This window comes from Ammodytes marinus (assembly GCF_949987685.1).
Source record: "Ammodytes marinus genome assembly, chromosome: 7".
Classification (NCBI taxonomy): Eukaryota; Metazoa; Chordata; class Actinopteri; order Uranoscopiformes; family Ammodytidae; genus Ammodytes; species Ammodytes marinus.
Genome location: NC_137211.1, coordinates 28429992 through 28445942, shown reverse-complemented (window position 1 = coordinate 28445942; position 15951 = coordinate 28429992). Strand labels below are relative to the sequence as shown.

General features: G+C 41.0%; 2 protein-coding genes across 2 annotated transcripts; both read left to right on the top strand.

Moving 5' to 3' along the window:
- The first annotated feature begins 152 nt into the window (after positions 1 to 152).
- mad2l2 (mitotic arrest deficient 2 like 2) lies at positions 153 to 3982 on the top strand. Its single transcript, XM_080030665.1, has 8 exons — positions 153 to 466; positions 774 to 892; positions 1015 to 1086; positions 1366 to 1466; positions 1602 to 1696; positions 2228 to 2301; positions 2408 to 2500; positions 3244 to 3982. The coding sequence occupies exons 1-8, from the start codon at positions 427 to 429 to the stop codon at positions 3280 to 3282; spliced, it is 633 nt and encodes a 210-aa protein (XP_079886791.1). The 5' UTR covers positions 153 to 426; the 3' UTR covers positions 3283 to 3982.
- A 4348-nt stretch (positions 3983 to 8330) lies between these two features.
- On the top strand, positions 8331 to 11864 carry tmem82 (transmembrane protein 82; the record flags this gene model as incomplete). The annotated part of the gene is made up of 6 exons (XM_080030781.1): positions 8331 to 8424; positions 8533 to 8602; positions 9118 to 9313; positions 9949 to 10363; positions 11064 to 11251; positions 11784 to 11864. The coding sequence occupies 6 exons, from the start codon at positions 8331 to 8333 to the stop codon at positions 11862 to 11864; spliced, it is 1044 nt and encodes a 347-aa protein (XP_079886907.1).
- Between the last annotated feature and the right edge of the window lie 4087 nt (positions 11865 to 15951).

Sequence of the window (15951 nt, the reverse complement as noted above, 5' to 3'; positions counted from 1 at the left end):
CCATGGAAAATACCAAGGCATAGAGGCCATGGCATGGGGCCATGGACCTGATAGAGGCAAGCCAAGTAACATTATATACGTCATCACTAGTGGACGGTGAGCGTCTTGTAAACAATGCACGTCAATGTTAATCGCCTCACTAACGGAGGAAATGCCGCGGTTGTTTTGGACCGTGAAATCTCTCATTTCGTTTAAAAAACTAGCTGCCTCTGCGGTTTTTATAATCTTCCGTTAATCTTTGTAGAAAGAGGCATTTCGAGCGGCCTCCTGAAGATGGTAAATATCCGCAAACTGGTGACTATATTAACAACTGACAACAGCCTCAACACAGTGAAAGGCTGACGGACCGCCACTTTGCTAACGTTAGCTTGCCCGGGAAATTACCCATTTTTTAAACATTTTCTATCGCTTTTTGGAAGAGAGAATATGACAACTCTAACCAGGCAAGACCTCAACTTCGGACAAGGTGAGACAACCAAACTTTGAAGTGGCAGGACACGGCCCCGACCGTCCTTTCATAGCAGCCGATGTGTTGATATGTTTGCTAATTTGGTCATTTGAACCTTAACTGCAGTTGATTAGCGGATTATTTCTGTAAATTCTTCCTAATAATTGTTGTCGACTCGTGTCGTGTTGCGTTTCATTACATATGAAGAGACCACAAATGTCCTGGTATTTTACATTGAGTTTGGTGGTACTTTCTAACAGCACAAGAAAGAACCAATACAGTCCATGATAGGTCTTACTAACCAGTGAATTCCTTTTTACCCCAGTGGTTGCTGACATCCTGTGTGAGTTCCTGGAGGTCGCTATTCATCTCATCCTGTATGTCCGTGAAGTGTATCCCTCTGGAATATTTCAGAAGAGAAAGAAATACAACGTGCCGGTCCAGGTATAGGCCTTACAGAATCACACATGGCGCAATAACTCAACTCTTACAGTGTTCAGGAAGGCTTTACCTATTGACATGTCCAATACCGGTCTTCTGTTTTTTTCTGTTGCGTTTCTCTCCAGATGTCATGTCACCCAGAGCTGAATCGGTATATCCAAGATACACTTCATTGTGTAAAGCCGCTCATCGAGAAGGTAAGAAAAGACATGATGCTGAGATTAAAGGTGCAGTCTGCGATTCTGGATAATGCTTGTCGTCATAGTTGCTTTTTGACAAAATCTGTGAATATTTCCTCACGATCCGCTAACTTTCCGTATAATGTGTGCTGAAAAGAAAGTTGGTGTCAATAACACTTAACTGGTAATACAAACAACGGTTTTCTGAACAAAGGGGGGGACACCGTAGCTAGCTACAGGCCACTTTACAGAGCCTAGGCTGTGTATTACCACTGGATTTTCCCTCTCCCTTCCCAGAACGATGCAGAGAAGGTGGTTGTGGTCATCATGGACAAAGAGCATCATCCAGTAGAGAGATTTGTCTTTGAGATGTCCCAGCCTACACTGCTGTCCATCAGGTGTGTCCCCTCTTCTCTTCTTCTCATTATTTTATTTCAACAACTGAGAATAACAAACAACGTTCATATTTTGTGATACATTTTTAAAGGGTGAAGCTGGTCACACTAACCGCGTGTGGTTTTGTTTTGTTGCAGCTCCGACACATTACTGTCACACGTGGAGCAGCTGCTGAGGGCCTTCATTCTGAAGATCAGCGTGTGTGATGCTGTTTTAAACACTAACCCACCAGGTAAGGTCCCTGATGATTAGCTAAAGAGAGAAAGAAAAAACATGATGGTTCCCTCTACCTATCACTTTTATATTCCTTAAACTTAATAAAAAAATATTTAAAAAAATATGATTTGCTCTTATCCCTGGCGTAGATTAGCCCAGTATCCAGTATTAGCAGCTATATAAACTATTGTCTACACCACTGGTCCAGTTATTACTTTGTATAACAACATGGAATCCTGGTGTTATTAATGTAATGCTTTAGTTTGCATTTGGCTATGGTCAGGGCCAGGCTTTGGTTGGTAAAGATGCAGCAGTCCCCTCTCTACTGCAAAGGAGGTGGTAGCCCGACTGCCCGAGAGTAACTGCCTGTAAGGCATAGTTCAGGGCTCTGATACAGCTCTTCAGATGCAACATCCTCAGTGCAAATACAGTTGTTTCTTATGAACAAGCAAACACGAATATAAATGACTTCTACTTCTTTGAGCTATTTAAGCTGACCTGTTGTTTTCTTCTGTCTTTTTTCCTGTATTATTCTTCTTTTTTACAGGGTGTTCATTTTCAGTACTTGTACACACCAGAGACGCTGCCACCCGCAACATGGAGAAGGTTCAAGTCATCAAGGTGAGGTTTTAGAATAATGCAAACGGATCAACTTGTGACGTACAGCTACTTAAACTGGCCGCTTTGATCCATGCCTTTTGTCACATTTGTTTATTTCCTTCTTCAGGATTTCCCCTGGATAGTTGCGGATGAGCAGGAGGTCCACATGCAGGAGCCTCGCCTCATCCCGCTGAAGACCATGACGTCAGACATAGTTAAAGTGAGCACAGACTCCTCTTATCAGTTGAAACACTTTGACATACACTATGTTGACCCATTCCCTAATTGTTTTGATGATTGTTCATCCCATTAGTATCCAGCTGCAGCCCCAGAGACAAACACCCTGATGTGACAACAACACCCAGGCGGGACGGAAGTACTGTGGTGTGACGGACGTTACCTGTAGATTCTATTTTTTGCAACGTCATAAACTTCTAAACTGTAAACAACTAAGTTTTTGTTATTCATATTGTTTTGGCGATTAGGTTCAGGCATCACAGCTGGGTGGTTAGGATTAGGGCAAGGGGACAGGGAGAGGTTAGAATATATATAGATAGTACATTAGATTAGCCACGGCGCAATTGAGCTCCACTCGGCTGACGGAACACCGCAGCGGCCATCTTGAGTAGGTCACGTCAAACAATAAAAAGACTGCAGAGTCAGACCGATAGGCTACTAAGTTTGTGTTATTTATATTGTTTTTGAGGATTAGGTTCAGGCATCATAGCTGCGTGGTTAGGGCTAGGGCAAATGAGTGACGTAGCAGACATGTCATGGAAGCTAAATAGTCAAAAACCGCGTCCGTCACACCACAGTTACTTCCGTCATGCCTGGGTGTTGTTGTCACGCCAGGGTGTTTGTCTCCGGGGCTGCAGCTGGACTCTACTCTTTCATCCTGCCGTGTTCAAATATTTTCCCATTGGCTCTTTTCTGATGTTCAGTTGTTCTCTTGTCTTTGAACAGATGCAGCTCTATGTGGAAGAGAGAGCCCAGAAAACGTAGCAGAACAATAAATAAGCGCTACTGCTGCGTGGGCCCATTCTATGAGGATGTTGAAACGTGTGCGAGGTATTTCACACAGCTTATCAGGGCCTGGAACTGTCAGAAAGAAACTTGAGCTTTTTGTTGAACAAGTGGCGATTGTCAGGAGACGGATGTGGAATGTGTTTTGTAAAGAGTGTACATTATGCTGCAGTCAGTGTTACCTGCACCCTGCTGACATTTCATTGAGAATCAAATGAGGGCCACGACTCTTTGCCATCGGCCTGAGATTTGATCGCATGCCACACAAATATCTCTGCATGAACGTGTGGTTATGTTATCGTCATGTGTTGTGTCCAAACGCTTTTATTGCAGATCTTCAGTGTAACATGAGGATTGAAATGTAGGTGCTGTGGCAATGAAATTCAGGGGAAATTGGTAGACCAGTACAAAACTACCAGACATCAACACTAATGTTTACCACCAGCAGCTCCTACAAGGTCTAACCCTTAGCTGTGTTGTATCTTCACTGTAATAATCTTCACTCTCTTGATTTGTAAATACTTGTTGTGTCACCTCGGTCAGAGGTGAGGTCATCTTGCTCTGTGGGATCCCATGGAATTAAAGGATCTGGGTGTGTTTATTTACGCACATTTGCAACCAGTGGTAATGTTCGCTCCCATCGTCATGTGACAAACCCAAACTCTTAACGTTGTAACAATGGAACAGTTGTATTTGTTCTGCTAAAAACAATGTGAAAATTGTGAAATTAAATTTCAATAAAACCTTTTTTCTTAAAGTGCCAGCACTGGGAATCTCGGTCTGTAAGCAAAAGTTTTCTAGAAGAACCCACTAGACTTTAATAAGACAGACCAAGGTCTCCGACCCAAAATTGTACTCCACTGCTGGTCAGGTGAGTTTTCATTATTAGTCAATTCTACATTGAAATTTGTCATTTCACATATCCCTTCTCAAGTTACCACACTTTGGAGGGGGTCAGAGCGCACGATCAGCCATAGCACAGGAGTGGAGCAGTTTGGGGTTAAGTGTCTTGCTCAAGGACACAATGGTAGAGATGGTGGGCTCCATACATCTAATACCAGCCACCACTAGTTTTACAAATAACACCCTCCTGTCTGGTGCCGGGGATTGAACCAGCGACCTCATGGTTACCGGTTGGTGCCTCTTCCTTTTAGGGCAGCCATCCTAGTGCCTGGTAAAACTAAAGCTACCTAGAATGTTTTCAGATTTAACCTTGAATCACCTCACATGTTTGTCTCAACCAAGATAAAATACTGACAGTAACTATCGGTGAATCAAGAGGCATCACACTTTTGCTTCCAATTAGTAGAAAAATACAAGGTCTAATGTGTTTGTACATGTCTAATAAATCATACAAATCAGTGTTGTTCTTGCCGAAGCAAAAATAAGAGCATCCATCCAAGTTTCAGAGACTTAAATCAGACTGAGGGTTGACACTTTAATAAGACGGCCAATTCTGAATAGAATGTCTATTTCTATATTAACTTTTATATCTTCAATCTCATGTTTTAAAAAAATTATCACATACGTCAGGTTGATGAAGGAAAGAAAATCCCAGCAGGAGAAGATGTTTCGATATGATTTAATAATGAATCTATATGTCCTTTATATAAATAGAAATAAATACAATCGAGCTGATTGGCATAACAATGCTTCACTGAGCATGATGTTTTAAAACATGTTTTACATTTATTCAAAATAGATTATACATTTTCATTACTACATAATAATCCAAGAGCCACCATCAGCACTTATGGATGTAGTATCCTGTGGTGTATCCTATGATGTACATGGACACCAGAGCAGACAAAGCTCCTGCTCCCTTCACTGCCATCCCAGTGCTGCCGGTACAAACTCTGTTGTAGATCCTGTGAATGTTAAGAGGGAGGCACACAGTCACACCAGTTTGTAAATGCTGCCATTCTGAAAGATACAGAGGTTGCGTTCCGAATCGCATACTCTTTCTTTTTTCTATTCTACGTACTACATCCGACGATAAAAAGAATCTAGTTAGGATGCAGTAGGCATACTATTGGGACATACTTTTCTCTCTTATTTCATCATAACATTGCGCCTTGATCTTGCCTCTTGCTTTTATATCCGTCGCATCCCCGTTTGTTTTCATATGGAGGCTTCGTCGATGTTACGTCACTTCACGTGCGCACTGGATTGTGGGTCAGAATCGCCCAAATAGGATGCACTTTTCAACACTAACAATCTTGGCCGCATGAAGTAGGACATCCGGGTACTTCTAACCATCCTAAATCTGGCCACAAGAATCGGGACATCCTAAATCTTTTTTCTACATACTATATAGTAGAAAGTATGCGATTCGGAACGCAACCAGAGTGTGTTTTGTGGAGCCAATTAACTTTGCGTCAACTTATTTGGCAATGGCTTAAATGTAACCGATATTCATTTACAGGAAAAACGTACGCACTATAGCTTTAACCATATTTGATTTCTAAAGAAAGTCCTACATCAAATCCATCAAATAAATCAGTTTAGTCCATGGTCTTACCTCCTCTGCATCTTCTTTCAACTCTATATCCTTATGAAAACTTTAGATTTTGATCTTAATGTCAGGCGTGACTGTCTCACCTCATCATAGTAGACTGTGAGGCCTCTACGTTCATGTTGATGTTGTCCTCGTTCCAGCGGTCATACTGCACGCTGCCGGCTCTGTTAGGCTCCATGTGGGAAGTCCTTCCTCTCCTCGGAGGTTTGTCTGATGGATGAATCACTGCTTCACTGCTCAGCCTGGACACAGTCACTCTCACACAGTGAGGATGGAGAGAAACTACATGGTGACAACTCCAATGTCCATTAAGCATTAGAACTATCCTCGCTACATTAAAGGTAGGGTATAGTAAGTGATTCTGAAGAACGCTTGTTGTCAAAATCACTTTTTTTGTCAAAATCAGTGAATATATCATCACGATTCGTTACCTGTAGTTACTGTGTGTGTGCTAAGTGCTGTGTTATTAAAAAGCCTAGGCTCTGTAAACAAGTATGTAAATAAAGGGTATGTAAACATAGGGGGTCCACCGTAGCTGGCAACATGCACATTTACAGAGCCTAGGCTTTGAATTAATCCCAGATTTTACTTTTGCGCCCACACAGTACATACAGTCAGCAAATGAGGAGATACTCATTAAGACAAAAAGTGATTTTGAAGACATGCGTTCCCCAGATTAGCTGACTCCTCCTACTGTTTTACGTTAAAATCACTTTTAAAATTAGCAATAGGTGCCAATGAATCACAATAGTATAGTGTGTATATATACATTATTTAACAAACACAGGAGTCAAATCAGACCACGTGACTGAAATAACCTGATTTAAAAGCAGTGATTTGATGATTGTCACTGAAAGCAGAAGTCAGTGTACGTCCCCCACATTCAGATTAACGTCATGAGTGCTCACCTGTATGAGTCTGAAACAGTCCACAACCTGCAGAGAAAGCTCTGCTTGTTAAAGCCACGTCTGAGACTGTCTCCAGAGTCTTGCCCTCCTGCCCAATGAGACCTCGGCCATAGTTCATGTGTTCACCAAGGCCAGCCTGCCATAAACCATAGATTTTTATTGCAGTTTTTGTAGTTCCCCTACTTATATGACTCTCTCTGTGTGATAAAGGCCACCTTAAGCTCTGTGTGGCTCTGGTTTAATCACATCCTGTCTAGATAGTGGACTGCAAAGTTCAAAACTTTATGTTGTAGATATGAATCATAGTCCGTTCCCCTACAAGGAAATGTGATATGGTTGAATACAATACCACTTTTTTTTTCAAATATCTTTTGTATGGCTCTACTGAAGAGAATAATCTTGTGCTCTGTTTCTTGTAGAACAGCGCACTCTTGTGGTCTTAGATGTATAGCACTTGAAACAATCTCAGCTATCAGTCACTTTATTACCGTAAATATTTTAATGTCTCGAATCCAGTGATTTTAACTGCATATGGCACGTTTTTTTTGTAAGTGTTGTATTTGCATGGGGTCAGACAATGACAAATATTGTTCTAACTAATATGGATTTTCATGTTGATCGTATAATAGAACATTTCGTTGAACAAGACGTTGTTTCTGCAGATATCATTTAACCCAAATATATACAGAATTTGAGTTCCCTGTCCTCAAATAAAGGAGAAAATAATTTTCTTTTGTTCATTTCCTATAATAAAAATTCCTCTCCAAATACTTTTAAACTTTGCTTGAAACCAATTGAAATTAATATATTTGATAATGTTTCATTTCCTTAAGATTGTATTTGTCTGTATTTGTCTTTGATTATTTTTCCATAATGCTGACATGGCAACAACTGGCAAAAGACCGAGGAGGATGGAGGGGTTTTATCAATGGCCTGTGTTTCCTAGGGAACTTAAAGGCCTAAGTAAGTAGGTTTGTCCATAATGTAACTCTACCACTGCTACATCATGTGTGCTCGGAAGGAGAATCTCTTGTGATTTGCTCCTTTGGAGGTTTCTTTCTAATACACCTGTTTTCTCTGTGTGTTTCTATTCAACTAAACTATACAGCCTTCTTAGATTTCTGGCTATATATTTAAATAACCTTGACTTAACCTGTGATATTTCCATGTGCAAAAACAGGATTTTTAAAAACGGGTCTACACGAGACGAAGAGGTCAATTTGAGAGAAATGCTTATGCAGTAGCTTGTAGACACCTTGAGAGAACAGAGAACAGCCTGCCATCAGTATAGAATGTAAAGTAATTCCCCTGGTGCCTGTGCATCCTTTATCTTGTTATGAGTCAGGCTGCCGAGGGGCTCTGCTCCAGCGACACTCAGGTGACCTTTGATACAGGACACACTTCTGAATGAGCAAAGCTCAACACTGACGCAGATAAACAGAGCTAGGCAGATACTACTCGTCCTTGTAACCCGATCTGGAATAACCACTAAATATAGTTCACAAGTGTGTGATTGTCAAGTTCAGATTTAGTCCCATGCGGTTTTGTAAAAGCCGTGACGTGTAATTGACATTTTATTCTTTTGAGTCAAAGGTAGCACAATGTTTTCATTTTTCACGTCGTTCATTCCGACTTCCTACTTCCTACCAGGGTGGTTGACTCTAGATACAAATCCAGTGGATTGTTTGCTTCAAGGTGAGCTCCTCGTCTCTGCCCTCCACATTGCTACAGGCTGTTTCTTAACTGTAAATAAGTGTCTGAAGTGTGTTATTGGTATCCAACTCAGTGTTATGTGACCTGCAGGACTGGTAGGTGCATGTGGGATCTCTGTGCTATGCTCCCTGATCAGAGTGCACTTATTTTTAGAGGAGAGGTGAGAAAAAGACCTTGTAATAAGCGTGTGCATGAATATGAATTTAGTGTTAAAGGGGGAGTCAGTGATTATGGAGAACTATTGTTGATCAAAATAGATTTTTGTCAAAATCAGTGAATCTGCACAGGATCCGCTACCTGTCCGTATACTGTGTGTGCAATGAAAATAAATCTGGTGTTTACACACAGCCTAGTTTCTGCAAATGGGTATGTAAACAAACGATTTATGAACAAAGTGGGCCCACCGTAGCAACATGCCTGTTTACAGAGCCTAGGTTTTGTTTTAACACTGCATGTTTTTTCACTGCCCATACAGTGGATTGTGAAGATATATTCACTGATGTGGAACAAAATGACAAAAAGCATTCTCTATAATTACTGAGTCAGCCTTTAAGTTAACCATACTAGTTTGCATGATTTGAAGTTTTCACTGTACTCATCAAAAATGTTGTGTGTTGATACGGATCCTTTATAGATTACGTTTCTTACTCTGTTTTGTCCCCCCGCAACCAACAGCGCAAATGATAAAAATGATAAAGATACATCAACCCAGAGGACAAGTCACCAAAGGAGAACTGGAAGTGGCCTCACTGGGATGCTCCATTTTATATTTGTGACTGGGATGCTGGCTGTAGTGGGCTCCCGTGTTGCCTCCCTGGTGGTTCTAGAGTTTTGTCTTCGAGCGATCTCTGGATGGGCTACAGCTGGACCAGTAAGAATGAAATTGTGTGAAATTAATATTCCTGATAATCAACTGAATCACTTGAAGGTGGAGTCAGAGATTCAAGCGAACGCTTGTTGTCAAAATCCCTTCATATCAAAATCTCTGAATATTTCCAAACACTAAGCTGCCTGTCTGTTATGATGTGTGTGCACTGATAAAAGAAATCTGGTATTAATACACTAGGCCCTGTAAAAGGGAATGGTAATAAAGGATATGTAAACAAAGGGCACCCCGTTGCTAACAACCTGACGGTTTACAGAGCCTAGGCTGTGTATTATCACTGTATACATTCTGTAAACATCAGCATGGACCCACTTTGTTTACTTACCCTTTGTTTACATACCCTATTGTTTACAGAGCTGAGTTCTTAGGCTGTATATTAACACCATATTTTTTTCAGCGCACGCACAGGTGGCAGATCGTGAAGACATAAACTGATTGACAAAAAGTGATTTTGACACCAAGCATCCTCAAGAATCGCTGACTCCATCTTTAATTTTCTTGCTGCTCCCACTGCTACATGTTGCTGTTTAATTTCTGAGTTGTATCGTGCCATTATGACTCATGATCTGTTCTAATTCATCCATCGGTTCTGTTCATACGCTCTTTGTATTCCCCAGGAGGAGTCCAGCAAATGTCTGCAGCAGCTGTTGGTTCAGAGCCAGTTCTCTCTGGGCTGTGCCCTAAGCTGCAGTTTGTACTTTCTCCACGAGGAGGCCTCCCAGCGCTGGCTGTGCCTTCTCCTGGCAGCGGCACTCAGCTGGTTCCTGGCTAAACAGGCCACACTCCTGCAGCACCATGTCACGTCTCTGTATAAGCTCCACAGCTCACAGCGCTACTGCGGCATTTGCATCTGCCTCCTCACATCAGGCCGCAGTGTGCTGCCCGGGCTGTGCAGGGCTATGATCATTACTTTTTCTGTGGCTGTGGTGGCCGCCATATCAATCATCAATAAACACTTCCTCTCTGCAACAGACGCCCTCAGGTTTTGGACGCCACTGACTATCTGCTACACACTGTTGGTTGTGTACATGCAGGGTGAGAATTGAGAAAACAAAGAAAGAAGGAAAAAGCAACGATTCATGTCAGATTGTGGTGCATTGCTCATTAGACACTGATTAATCTGGGCAGGACCTTCATTACTGCGACAGCCTTTAACAGTGTGATTGTATTGGACCCCTCTCAAGACTAAAGAAAGCAATTACTGATTCTAGTTCCATGCCTCCATGTCTGGTGTTGTCTGACTACTAATGAATCCATCATTCATTAGAGCATGCTGATGATTGATCACCTCTACAGGCCTGTCCTAAATTGCATCCATTTTCAGACAGTACAGGTGCATCTCAAAAAGATTTGAATATCATGAAGAAGAAAAAGAAAATATATATTTCAAGCTTTTCTTATGTTAGTTTTAATTTGGATGATTACGACTCATGGAAATCTAAAATCCAGCGTCCCAAAATATTAGAATATTCCTTTCTTTGATTGGTCTTATCTTATTTTCTAATAATTAAACATGCTGGATATTTTCACGAGCTGTAAGCTGTTGTCAATAAAAAGCCTTTAAAATCTCCACTTTATGTGTAATGAATCTAGAATATATGAAAGTTTCACTTTTTGAATTAAAACTACAGAGAAAAAATAGCATTTCTATGATATTCTTGATATTGTATTCATGATTTAATTATTTTGAGATGCACTTGTATTTCACACTAATGCGTGTATTTTGTTTGTGCAGAGGAGCAGCATCGTCAGCCCAGCAGCCAGGCTGTCGTGAACACAGTGGTGGTGCGTCTGGGAGGTTTGATGGTGCTGATGCTGACTGTTGGACGCTGGGCCGACGTGCTCCACATCCTAATGTGTTTCCTGGGCGAGGCCAGCTGTCTATTCCCCACTATGGATCTACTGGATGCAGCATCCTCACAGGTCAGTCAGTCAGTCTCCCAGGAAGCAGCACACACAGGGCCTAAATCTCTTCTGTCCACAGGGGGACTTCAAAAAAACTGGGGCAGAATATCAATGTGTTCATTACACTTGGTCCCAGGTTGAAACCAAACTTCTCAAACTTGTATCCCAGGTGGAGAAGGTTTAAGATCCCTGAGACAGATTCAGGTCACAGGATCCAGAGTATACCGAGATTACTTTTCCCTTTTCACTGAGCCTGATAAAATAAAAAGTACACACTGGAAATATAAAAAAAAAAAAAAAAAAAAAAAAATGAAATAGTTGCATCATCATGAGTTCAACAATGCATATTTGTTAGCATATTGAAACCCCAGACAAAGATATTAAATATTTAATGTAGGCTATATGATTCCAGTGTGAGAAATTATGACTATAACTAAGGAATATTCGGACTGTCTGTACACTACCGTCTCTGCTCTTCGTGGCCAGCAGCCTTTCACAATACACACTTTTTCATTCAATTCATGGTATGTATTTGATATCTGTTGTGTAGGAGGAAGTGGATCATATGGACTACATAAAAAGAGAGCGTCGGCGAAGACCAGTGGCACAAGAGAAGGAGCATCAGACATAGCCACTCGTGGAATTTAAAAGAGGGACATTTCTTTTTAATGGCACTTATTAGTGTAAATCATACAAGGGCTAAACGTGAATGTTTTTGTATTTAGAATGTGATATTTTTTCATTAAAAAATACCCGATGGAAAATAAATGTTGTAAAAAAAAAAATCATTTAACAACTCTTGAACCACAATTTACAGAAATAGATAAACCAGGAACCATTGCCCTCGTGTGGAACAGTAATAAGACCCCCAGTACAATCTGCCCAACACGACTTTCTTCTAGAGGTCTAGGTTTCATTTAGCATTTTCAAACATTTCTTTTTGCCTGTTGTCTTTTAAAATTACATTTTCTCTTTAGACTGTCATCAACACTAACTCAGGTTACACATGTGCGTTAGTATGTTATTAAATGAGTCTGTGTGATGTATTGTATGAATTAACACTGTTATCTTAAGAGACATTTTAGCACACTATGTATTCCTGGGGAGAGTCATTGTTCAACCTTTTTCTACATGGGGCCCCAGAGCCTGAGGGGCGTGTTAACCTTTACCACTTCTGATGGATGGGGGTCAAAATAAGAGGGGGTTTATGATCTGTAGGCCTATGTTATGTTTGAATAATCAAGCCTATAGCCTAGTTGTCAACAATATAGCCTACTGATTCTAAGTCCTATTCCACGAATTGGTTGTATTTAAGGATGGAGCGAAAAATAATAGCGCAAGAATGTATTTTGTTCCCTTGAATTTTTCACAAAGGCATTTTCTCTTGACCTTTAATTAGCCTACTATGAACACACGAAAATGATTTAAGACATAAGCCTATCACAAATTACGCAATTTAGAGAGGGTATTTTATGAGACTATTACACACAGCTCACAAGGTTTACTATTAAAACCCGTATTAAATCATATTGCACACACAGCTCGACAATTTTCACTTGTGACCATAGATAGTAGCCTATATTAAACTTGTGACGCAGCAAATGACACAGCTGCAAACGTTAATTAGCCTACACATTCAGACATTAACACCGTTCCAAAAAAGCGTAGGCAATGGGTTAGTTTGTTAATTTTTATTAATGTCGACGTTTAGCTACATTTCCACATATCCTATCGACATGTGAATATCATTCAGCTGTAGTGTCGCCTCCAGAGATTGTCTGGTTGAGAAGAAAAGGCAAAATGGCTGACGACAACGGTAGTGCTGTAAAGTCACACAAAATGGCGTGAGACAAAGGAAGGGCTAAGTCACTTTGTGATTTTGGTCGGACTATCACTCCATCACATTAACGTGCGGATATAGACGAAATAAGGTCTAAAGAAAAAACTAAACAACCCACATTCATGAGCACATTTTGCTTACTGAAACCGAATACAAACACATCCCATTTTATTACGAGACATGTTCCTCTTCTTATCGCCTTTAAAACCAACTATGTGCTACATTGTCTCTAATAGCCTACGTTAAAACTTGACTTCTGGGGACAATTAAATGTTCTCTGACAGCCATAGGCCTATCAAATTAAATCCACGCTTTGACGCCGGTAGCCTATTATGCCCATAAGATGTGTCTTTATTGAGACCTGTGGACTTTCAGAAACATATTCCATGAGAAGGTTTTTGTTATACAAGTCCCATCATTCCATGTCAAAAAAAGGCGTGTGAAATTATAGTGGGCACATTAGCCTGACGGTCCAGTTCCCGAGATAATCCAGGTCTGAGAATCACTGAAGAGGAATTTTAGTTTTTGTGTGCAGTCGACCGACCACAATAGGAAATTGTACTCCCGTAGGTTTATTAGATTTTTGACTGAATAAGATTCCACATCAGCAAGAACTCGGTAGACACGGAGGACGTTCTCCATGAGCACCCGAATTTGGTGAAAATGCCCACTGAAATGACTGAGCACTAGCTGTTACCTCCTCTGGAGAGTTCCAGACCTTTTTCTGTTCTCATCTGATAGGCACGCTAGACGCATGCGCAGAGCAGACATGCCTGTCCCCTGTTACCGCATTTCAGCGCAAGCGCACTTTGGCTTTTCATATGCCGTGCTTAATATAGTAAAAAGGAAAGCAGAATAATGCTGCTGCGTAGTAACAGTGCTGTTCTGTAAATCAGTCGCCATGTACTGTTGGTTAAACCTTACATTCAGCTCCAGTTTGGGTATAGGCTAAATGTTGGCCTACTGAGGAGTAGGCTACATTTCCTCAGTTCACCCACCATTTTATTGACAATAGTGTTTACCCCTGGATTAGGTTAATGTTTTTTAAATTATTTTATTACAAGTAATCTCAACATTAGGCAAGTGTCAAACGTACCAACACGGATACTCTCGAGAAAAAAATCACCAAATATTGTGCATTTTATTTTATTTCCCCCTCATCAGTGCTTATCACCACTGGTCTCTTGGACCTTTGGACAGGAGCCAAATTGCTCTTGTTACTCATTAGCTTCCAACAGAGCTCAGGCCAGGTCAAGGTTCGTCACTTAATAGCTGCGATGACATATTGTAACTCACTAGTAGTAGTAGTGTTAAATTATTTCAAGTTTAATTTGTCCAGATGGTCGGCAGTTGCGCTCGGATATGATTTTTATTTTTGTTCAGAGATGATTGGTTTCAATGGAGCGTCAGTTAGCTTACTGCTAGCAGCCCTCTTTTATAAACGTCTATTTTAGCCAACAGCATGCCTTCAGTGTGGGACTTCTATCATTTTACACTGCATTGGACAGTAGGCTATTAGACCCAGCCATACCATGCACCTTCAGAGAGGGTGTGTTCAGTATGGCTAGAAAGATAATGACAGAGATTGAAATGAGGATGGACAACTCTACCCTTTGCTCACTCCTTTCCTGCTTTGAATTTCACAGGACAGGCGCACCTATACGTTCCCTCGAGGACGGTGCTACAGGCTGCAAGGCATTGCACTTTTAACTACAATTAGCATATTCAAATATTAAATAAAAGTTTAAGACATAACATTTATGTTTCAATTGACTTATTTTTTGTTATTTTCATTGTTTTAAAGTCACCAGAATGCGGGAAACAATGCATTTAAAGCTCAAATTGTCTATACAGACAGCATATTGTTTTACTGGAGCTCATCACAGACTCATTTTGTAATTATTAACATTCAGAGTCGCCTACAATAGGATTGTAGTTTCTTGTTTCCGGCAGGCTTGTACATATCTTCAACACAACCTTGGACCCTGTTTGGACTTTAAATAGAGGTGGTCATATGTTTTAATTATGGAAACGTTTAACCTCAGTACACAGACCAAGCAGTTACAGTTGAGTGGTCCACAAGATAAAGCACTTATGAGTCCATCCTCTTATTTTTCTAGCATTAGTATTGAGTCTGAGTGATAAATGATAGAAATACCTAAATAAGCTCATCAGCCTATGGGCAGCAATCCCAAATGTTCCTGCTGCTGTTTTTAATTGTGGGCCATTGGGTCACTTGATCATTTGGGGGGGGGGGGGGGGGGGGTTCTGTGCATTCATAAAAATAGCTTGCAACTTATTACAAAACAGCTACAACAACAAACAAAAAACCAACACACTCGCACTCATGTCATTTGACTGTATGCAAAATGCCTCAACTTGCCATACCCAGGTAGCACTGATGAGATCCTCCAGTGAGTCAAAGCTGCTCAGATGTCAAAGCACCTTCATTCATCCAGGGGTTTTCTCACGCATGCGCAGGGGTGGAGGACTATCTCATCAGGGAGGGGAAAAAAAGAAGTTCACACACAAAGCCACGCCTGCGCGGTGTGCCTCTCATAACAAGCGAAGTTGCTGCATCTTTTTAGGAAGCTACATGCTTTCTTTCGACACCCAAAGGTCGCATGGTGTCAGGGACGCGCCTAGTCACGGGAACAGTCCGGAGCGCGTTCATGAGGTGCAAGCAAGATCGCGCTTTAACAGTGAAGAGTATCAAACAGCGTGCGGGGGATCCAACCTAATGCTTTACATCGGGTCACAGCGACCAGTCAATGATTTGCACCGAGACATTTTTTTCCCTCCCTGTCCTGCATTTATTTTGCAAACCTTTTTCTATTTTGCACGGGAAGAAACTGACATAGAAAAGTCATCTGTATGA

What these genes read in the sequence shown, in the direction of transcription:
- mad2l2 (XM_080030665.1), top strand. Translation starts at nt 427, where the DNA reads ATGACAACTCTAACCAGGCAAGACCTCAACTTCGGACAAG. An exon ending in AGACCTCAACTTCGGACAAG is followed by an intron (nt 467 to 773) that starts GTGAGACAACCA and finishes TTTTTACCCCAG; the next exon opens with TGGTTGCTGACATCCTGTGT. An exon ending in TGACGTCAGACATAGTTAAA is followed by an intron (nt 2,501 to 3,243) that starts GTGAGCACAGAC and finishes GTCTTTGAACAG; the next exon opens with ATGCAGCTCTATGTGGAAGA.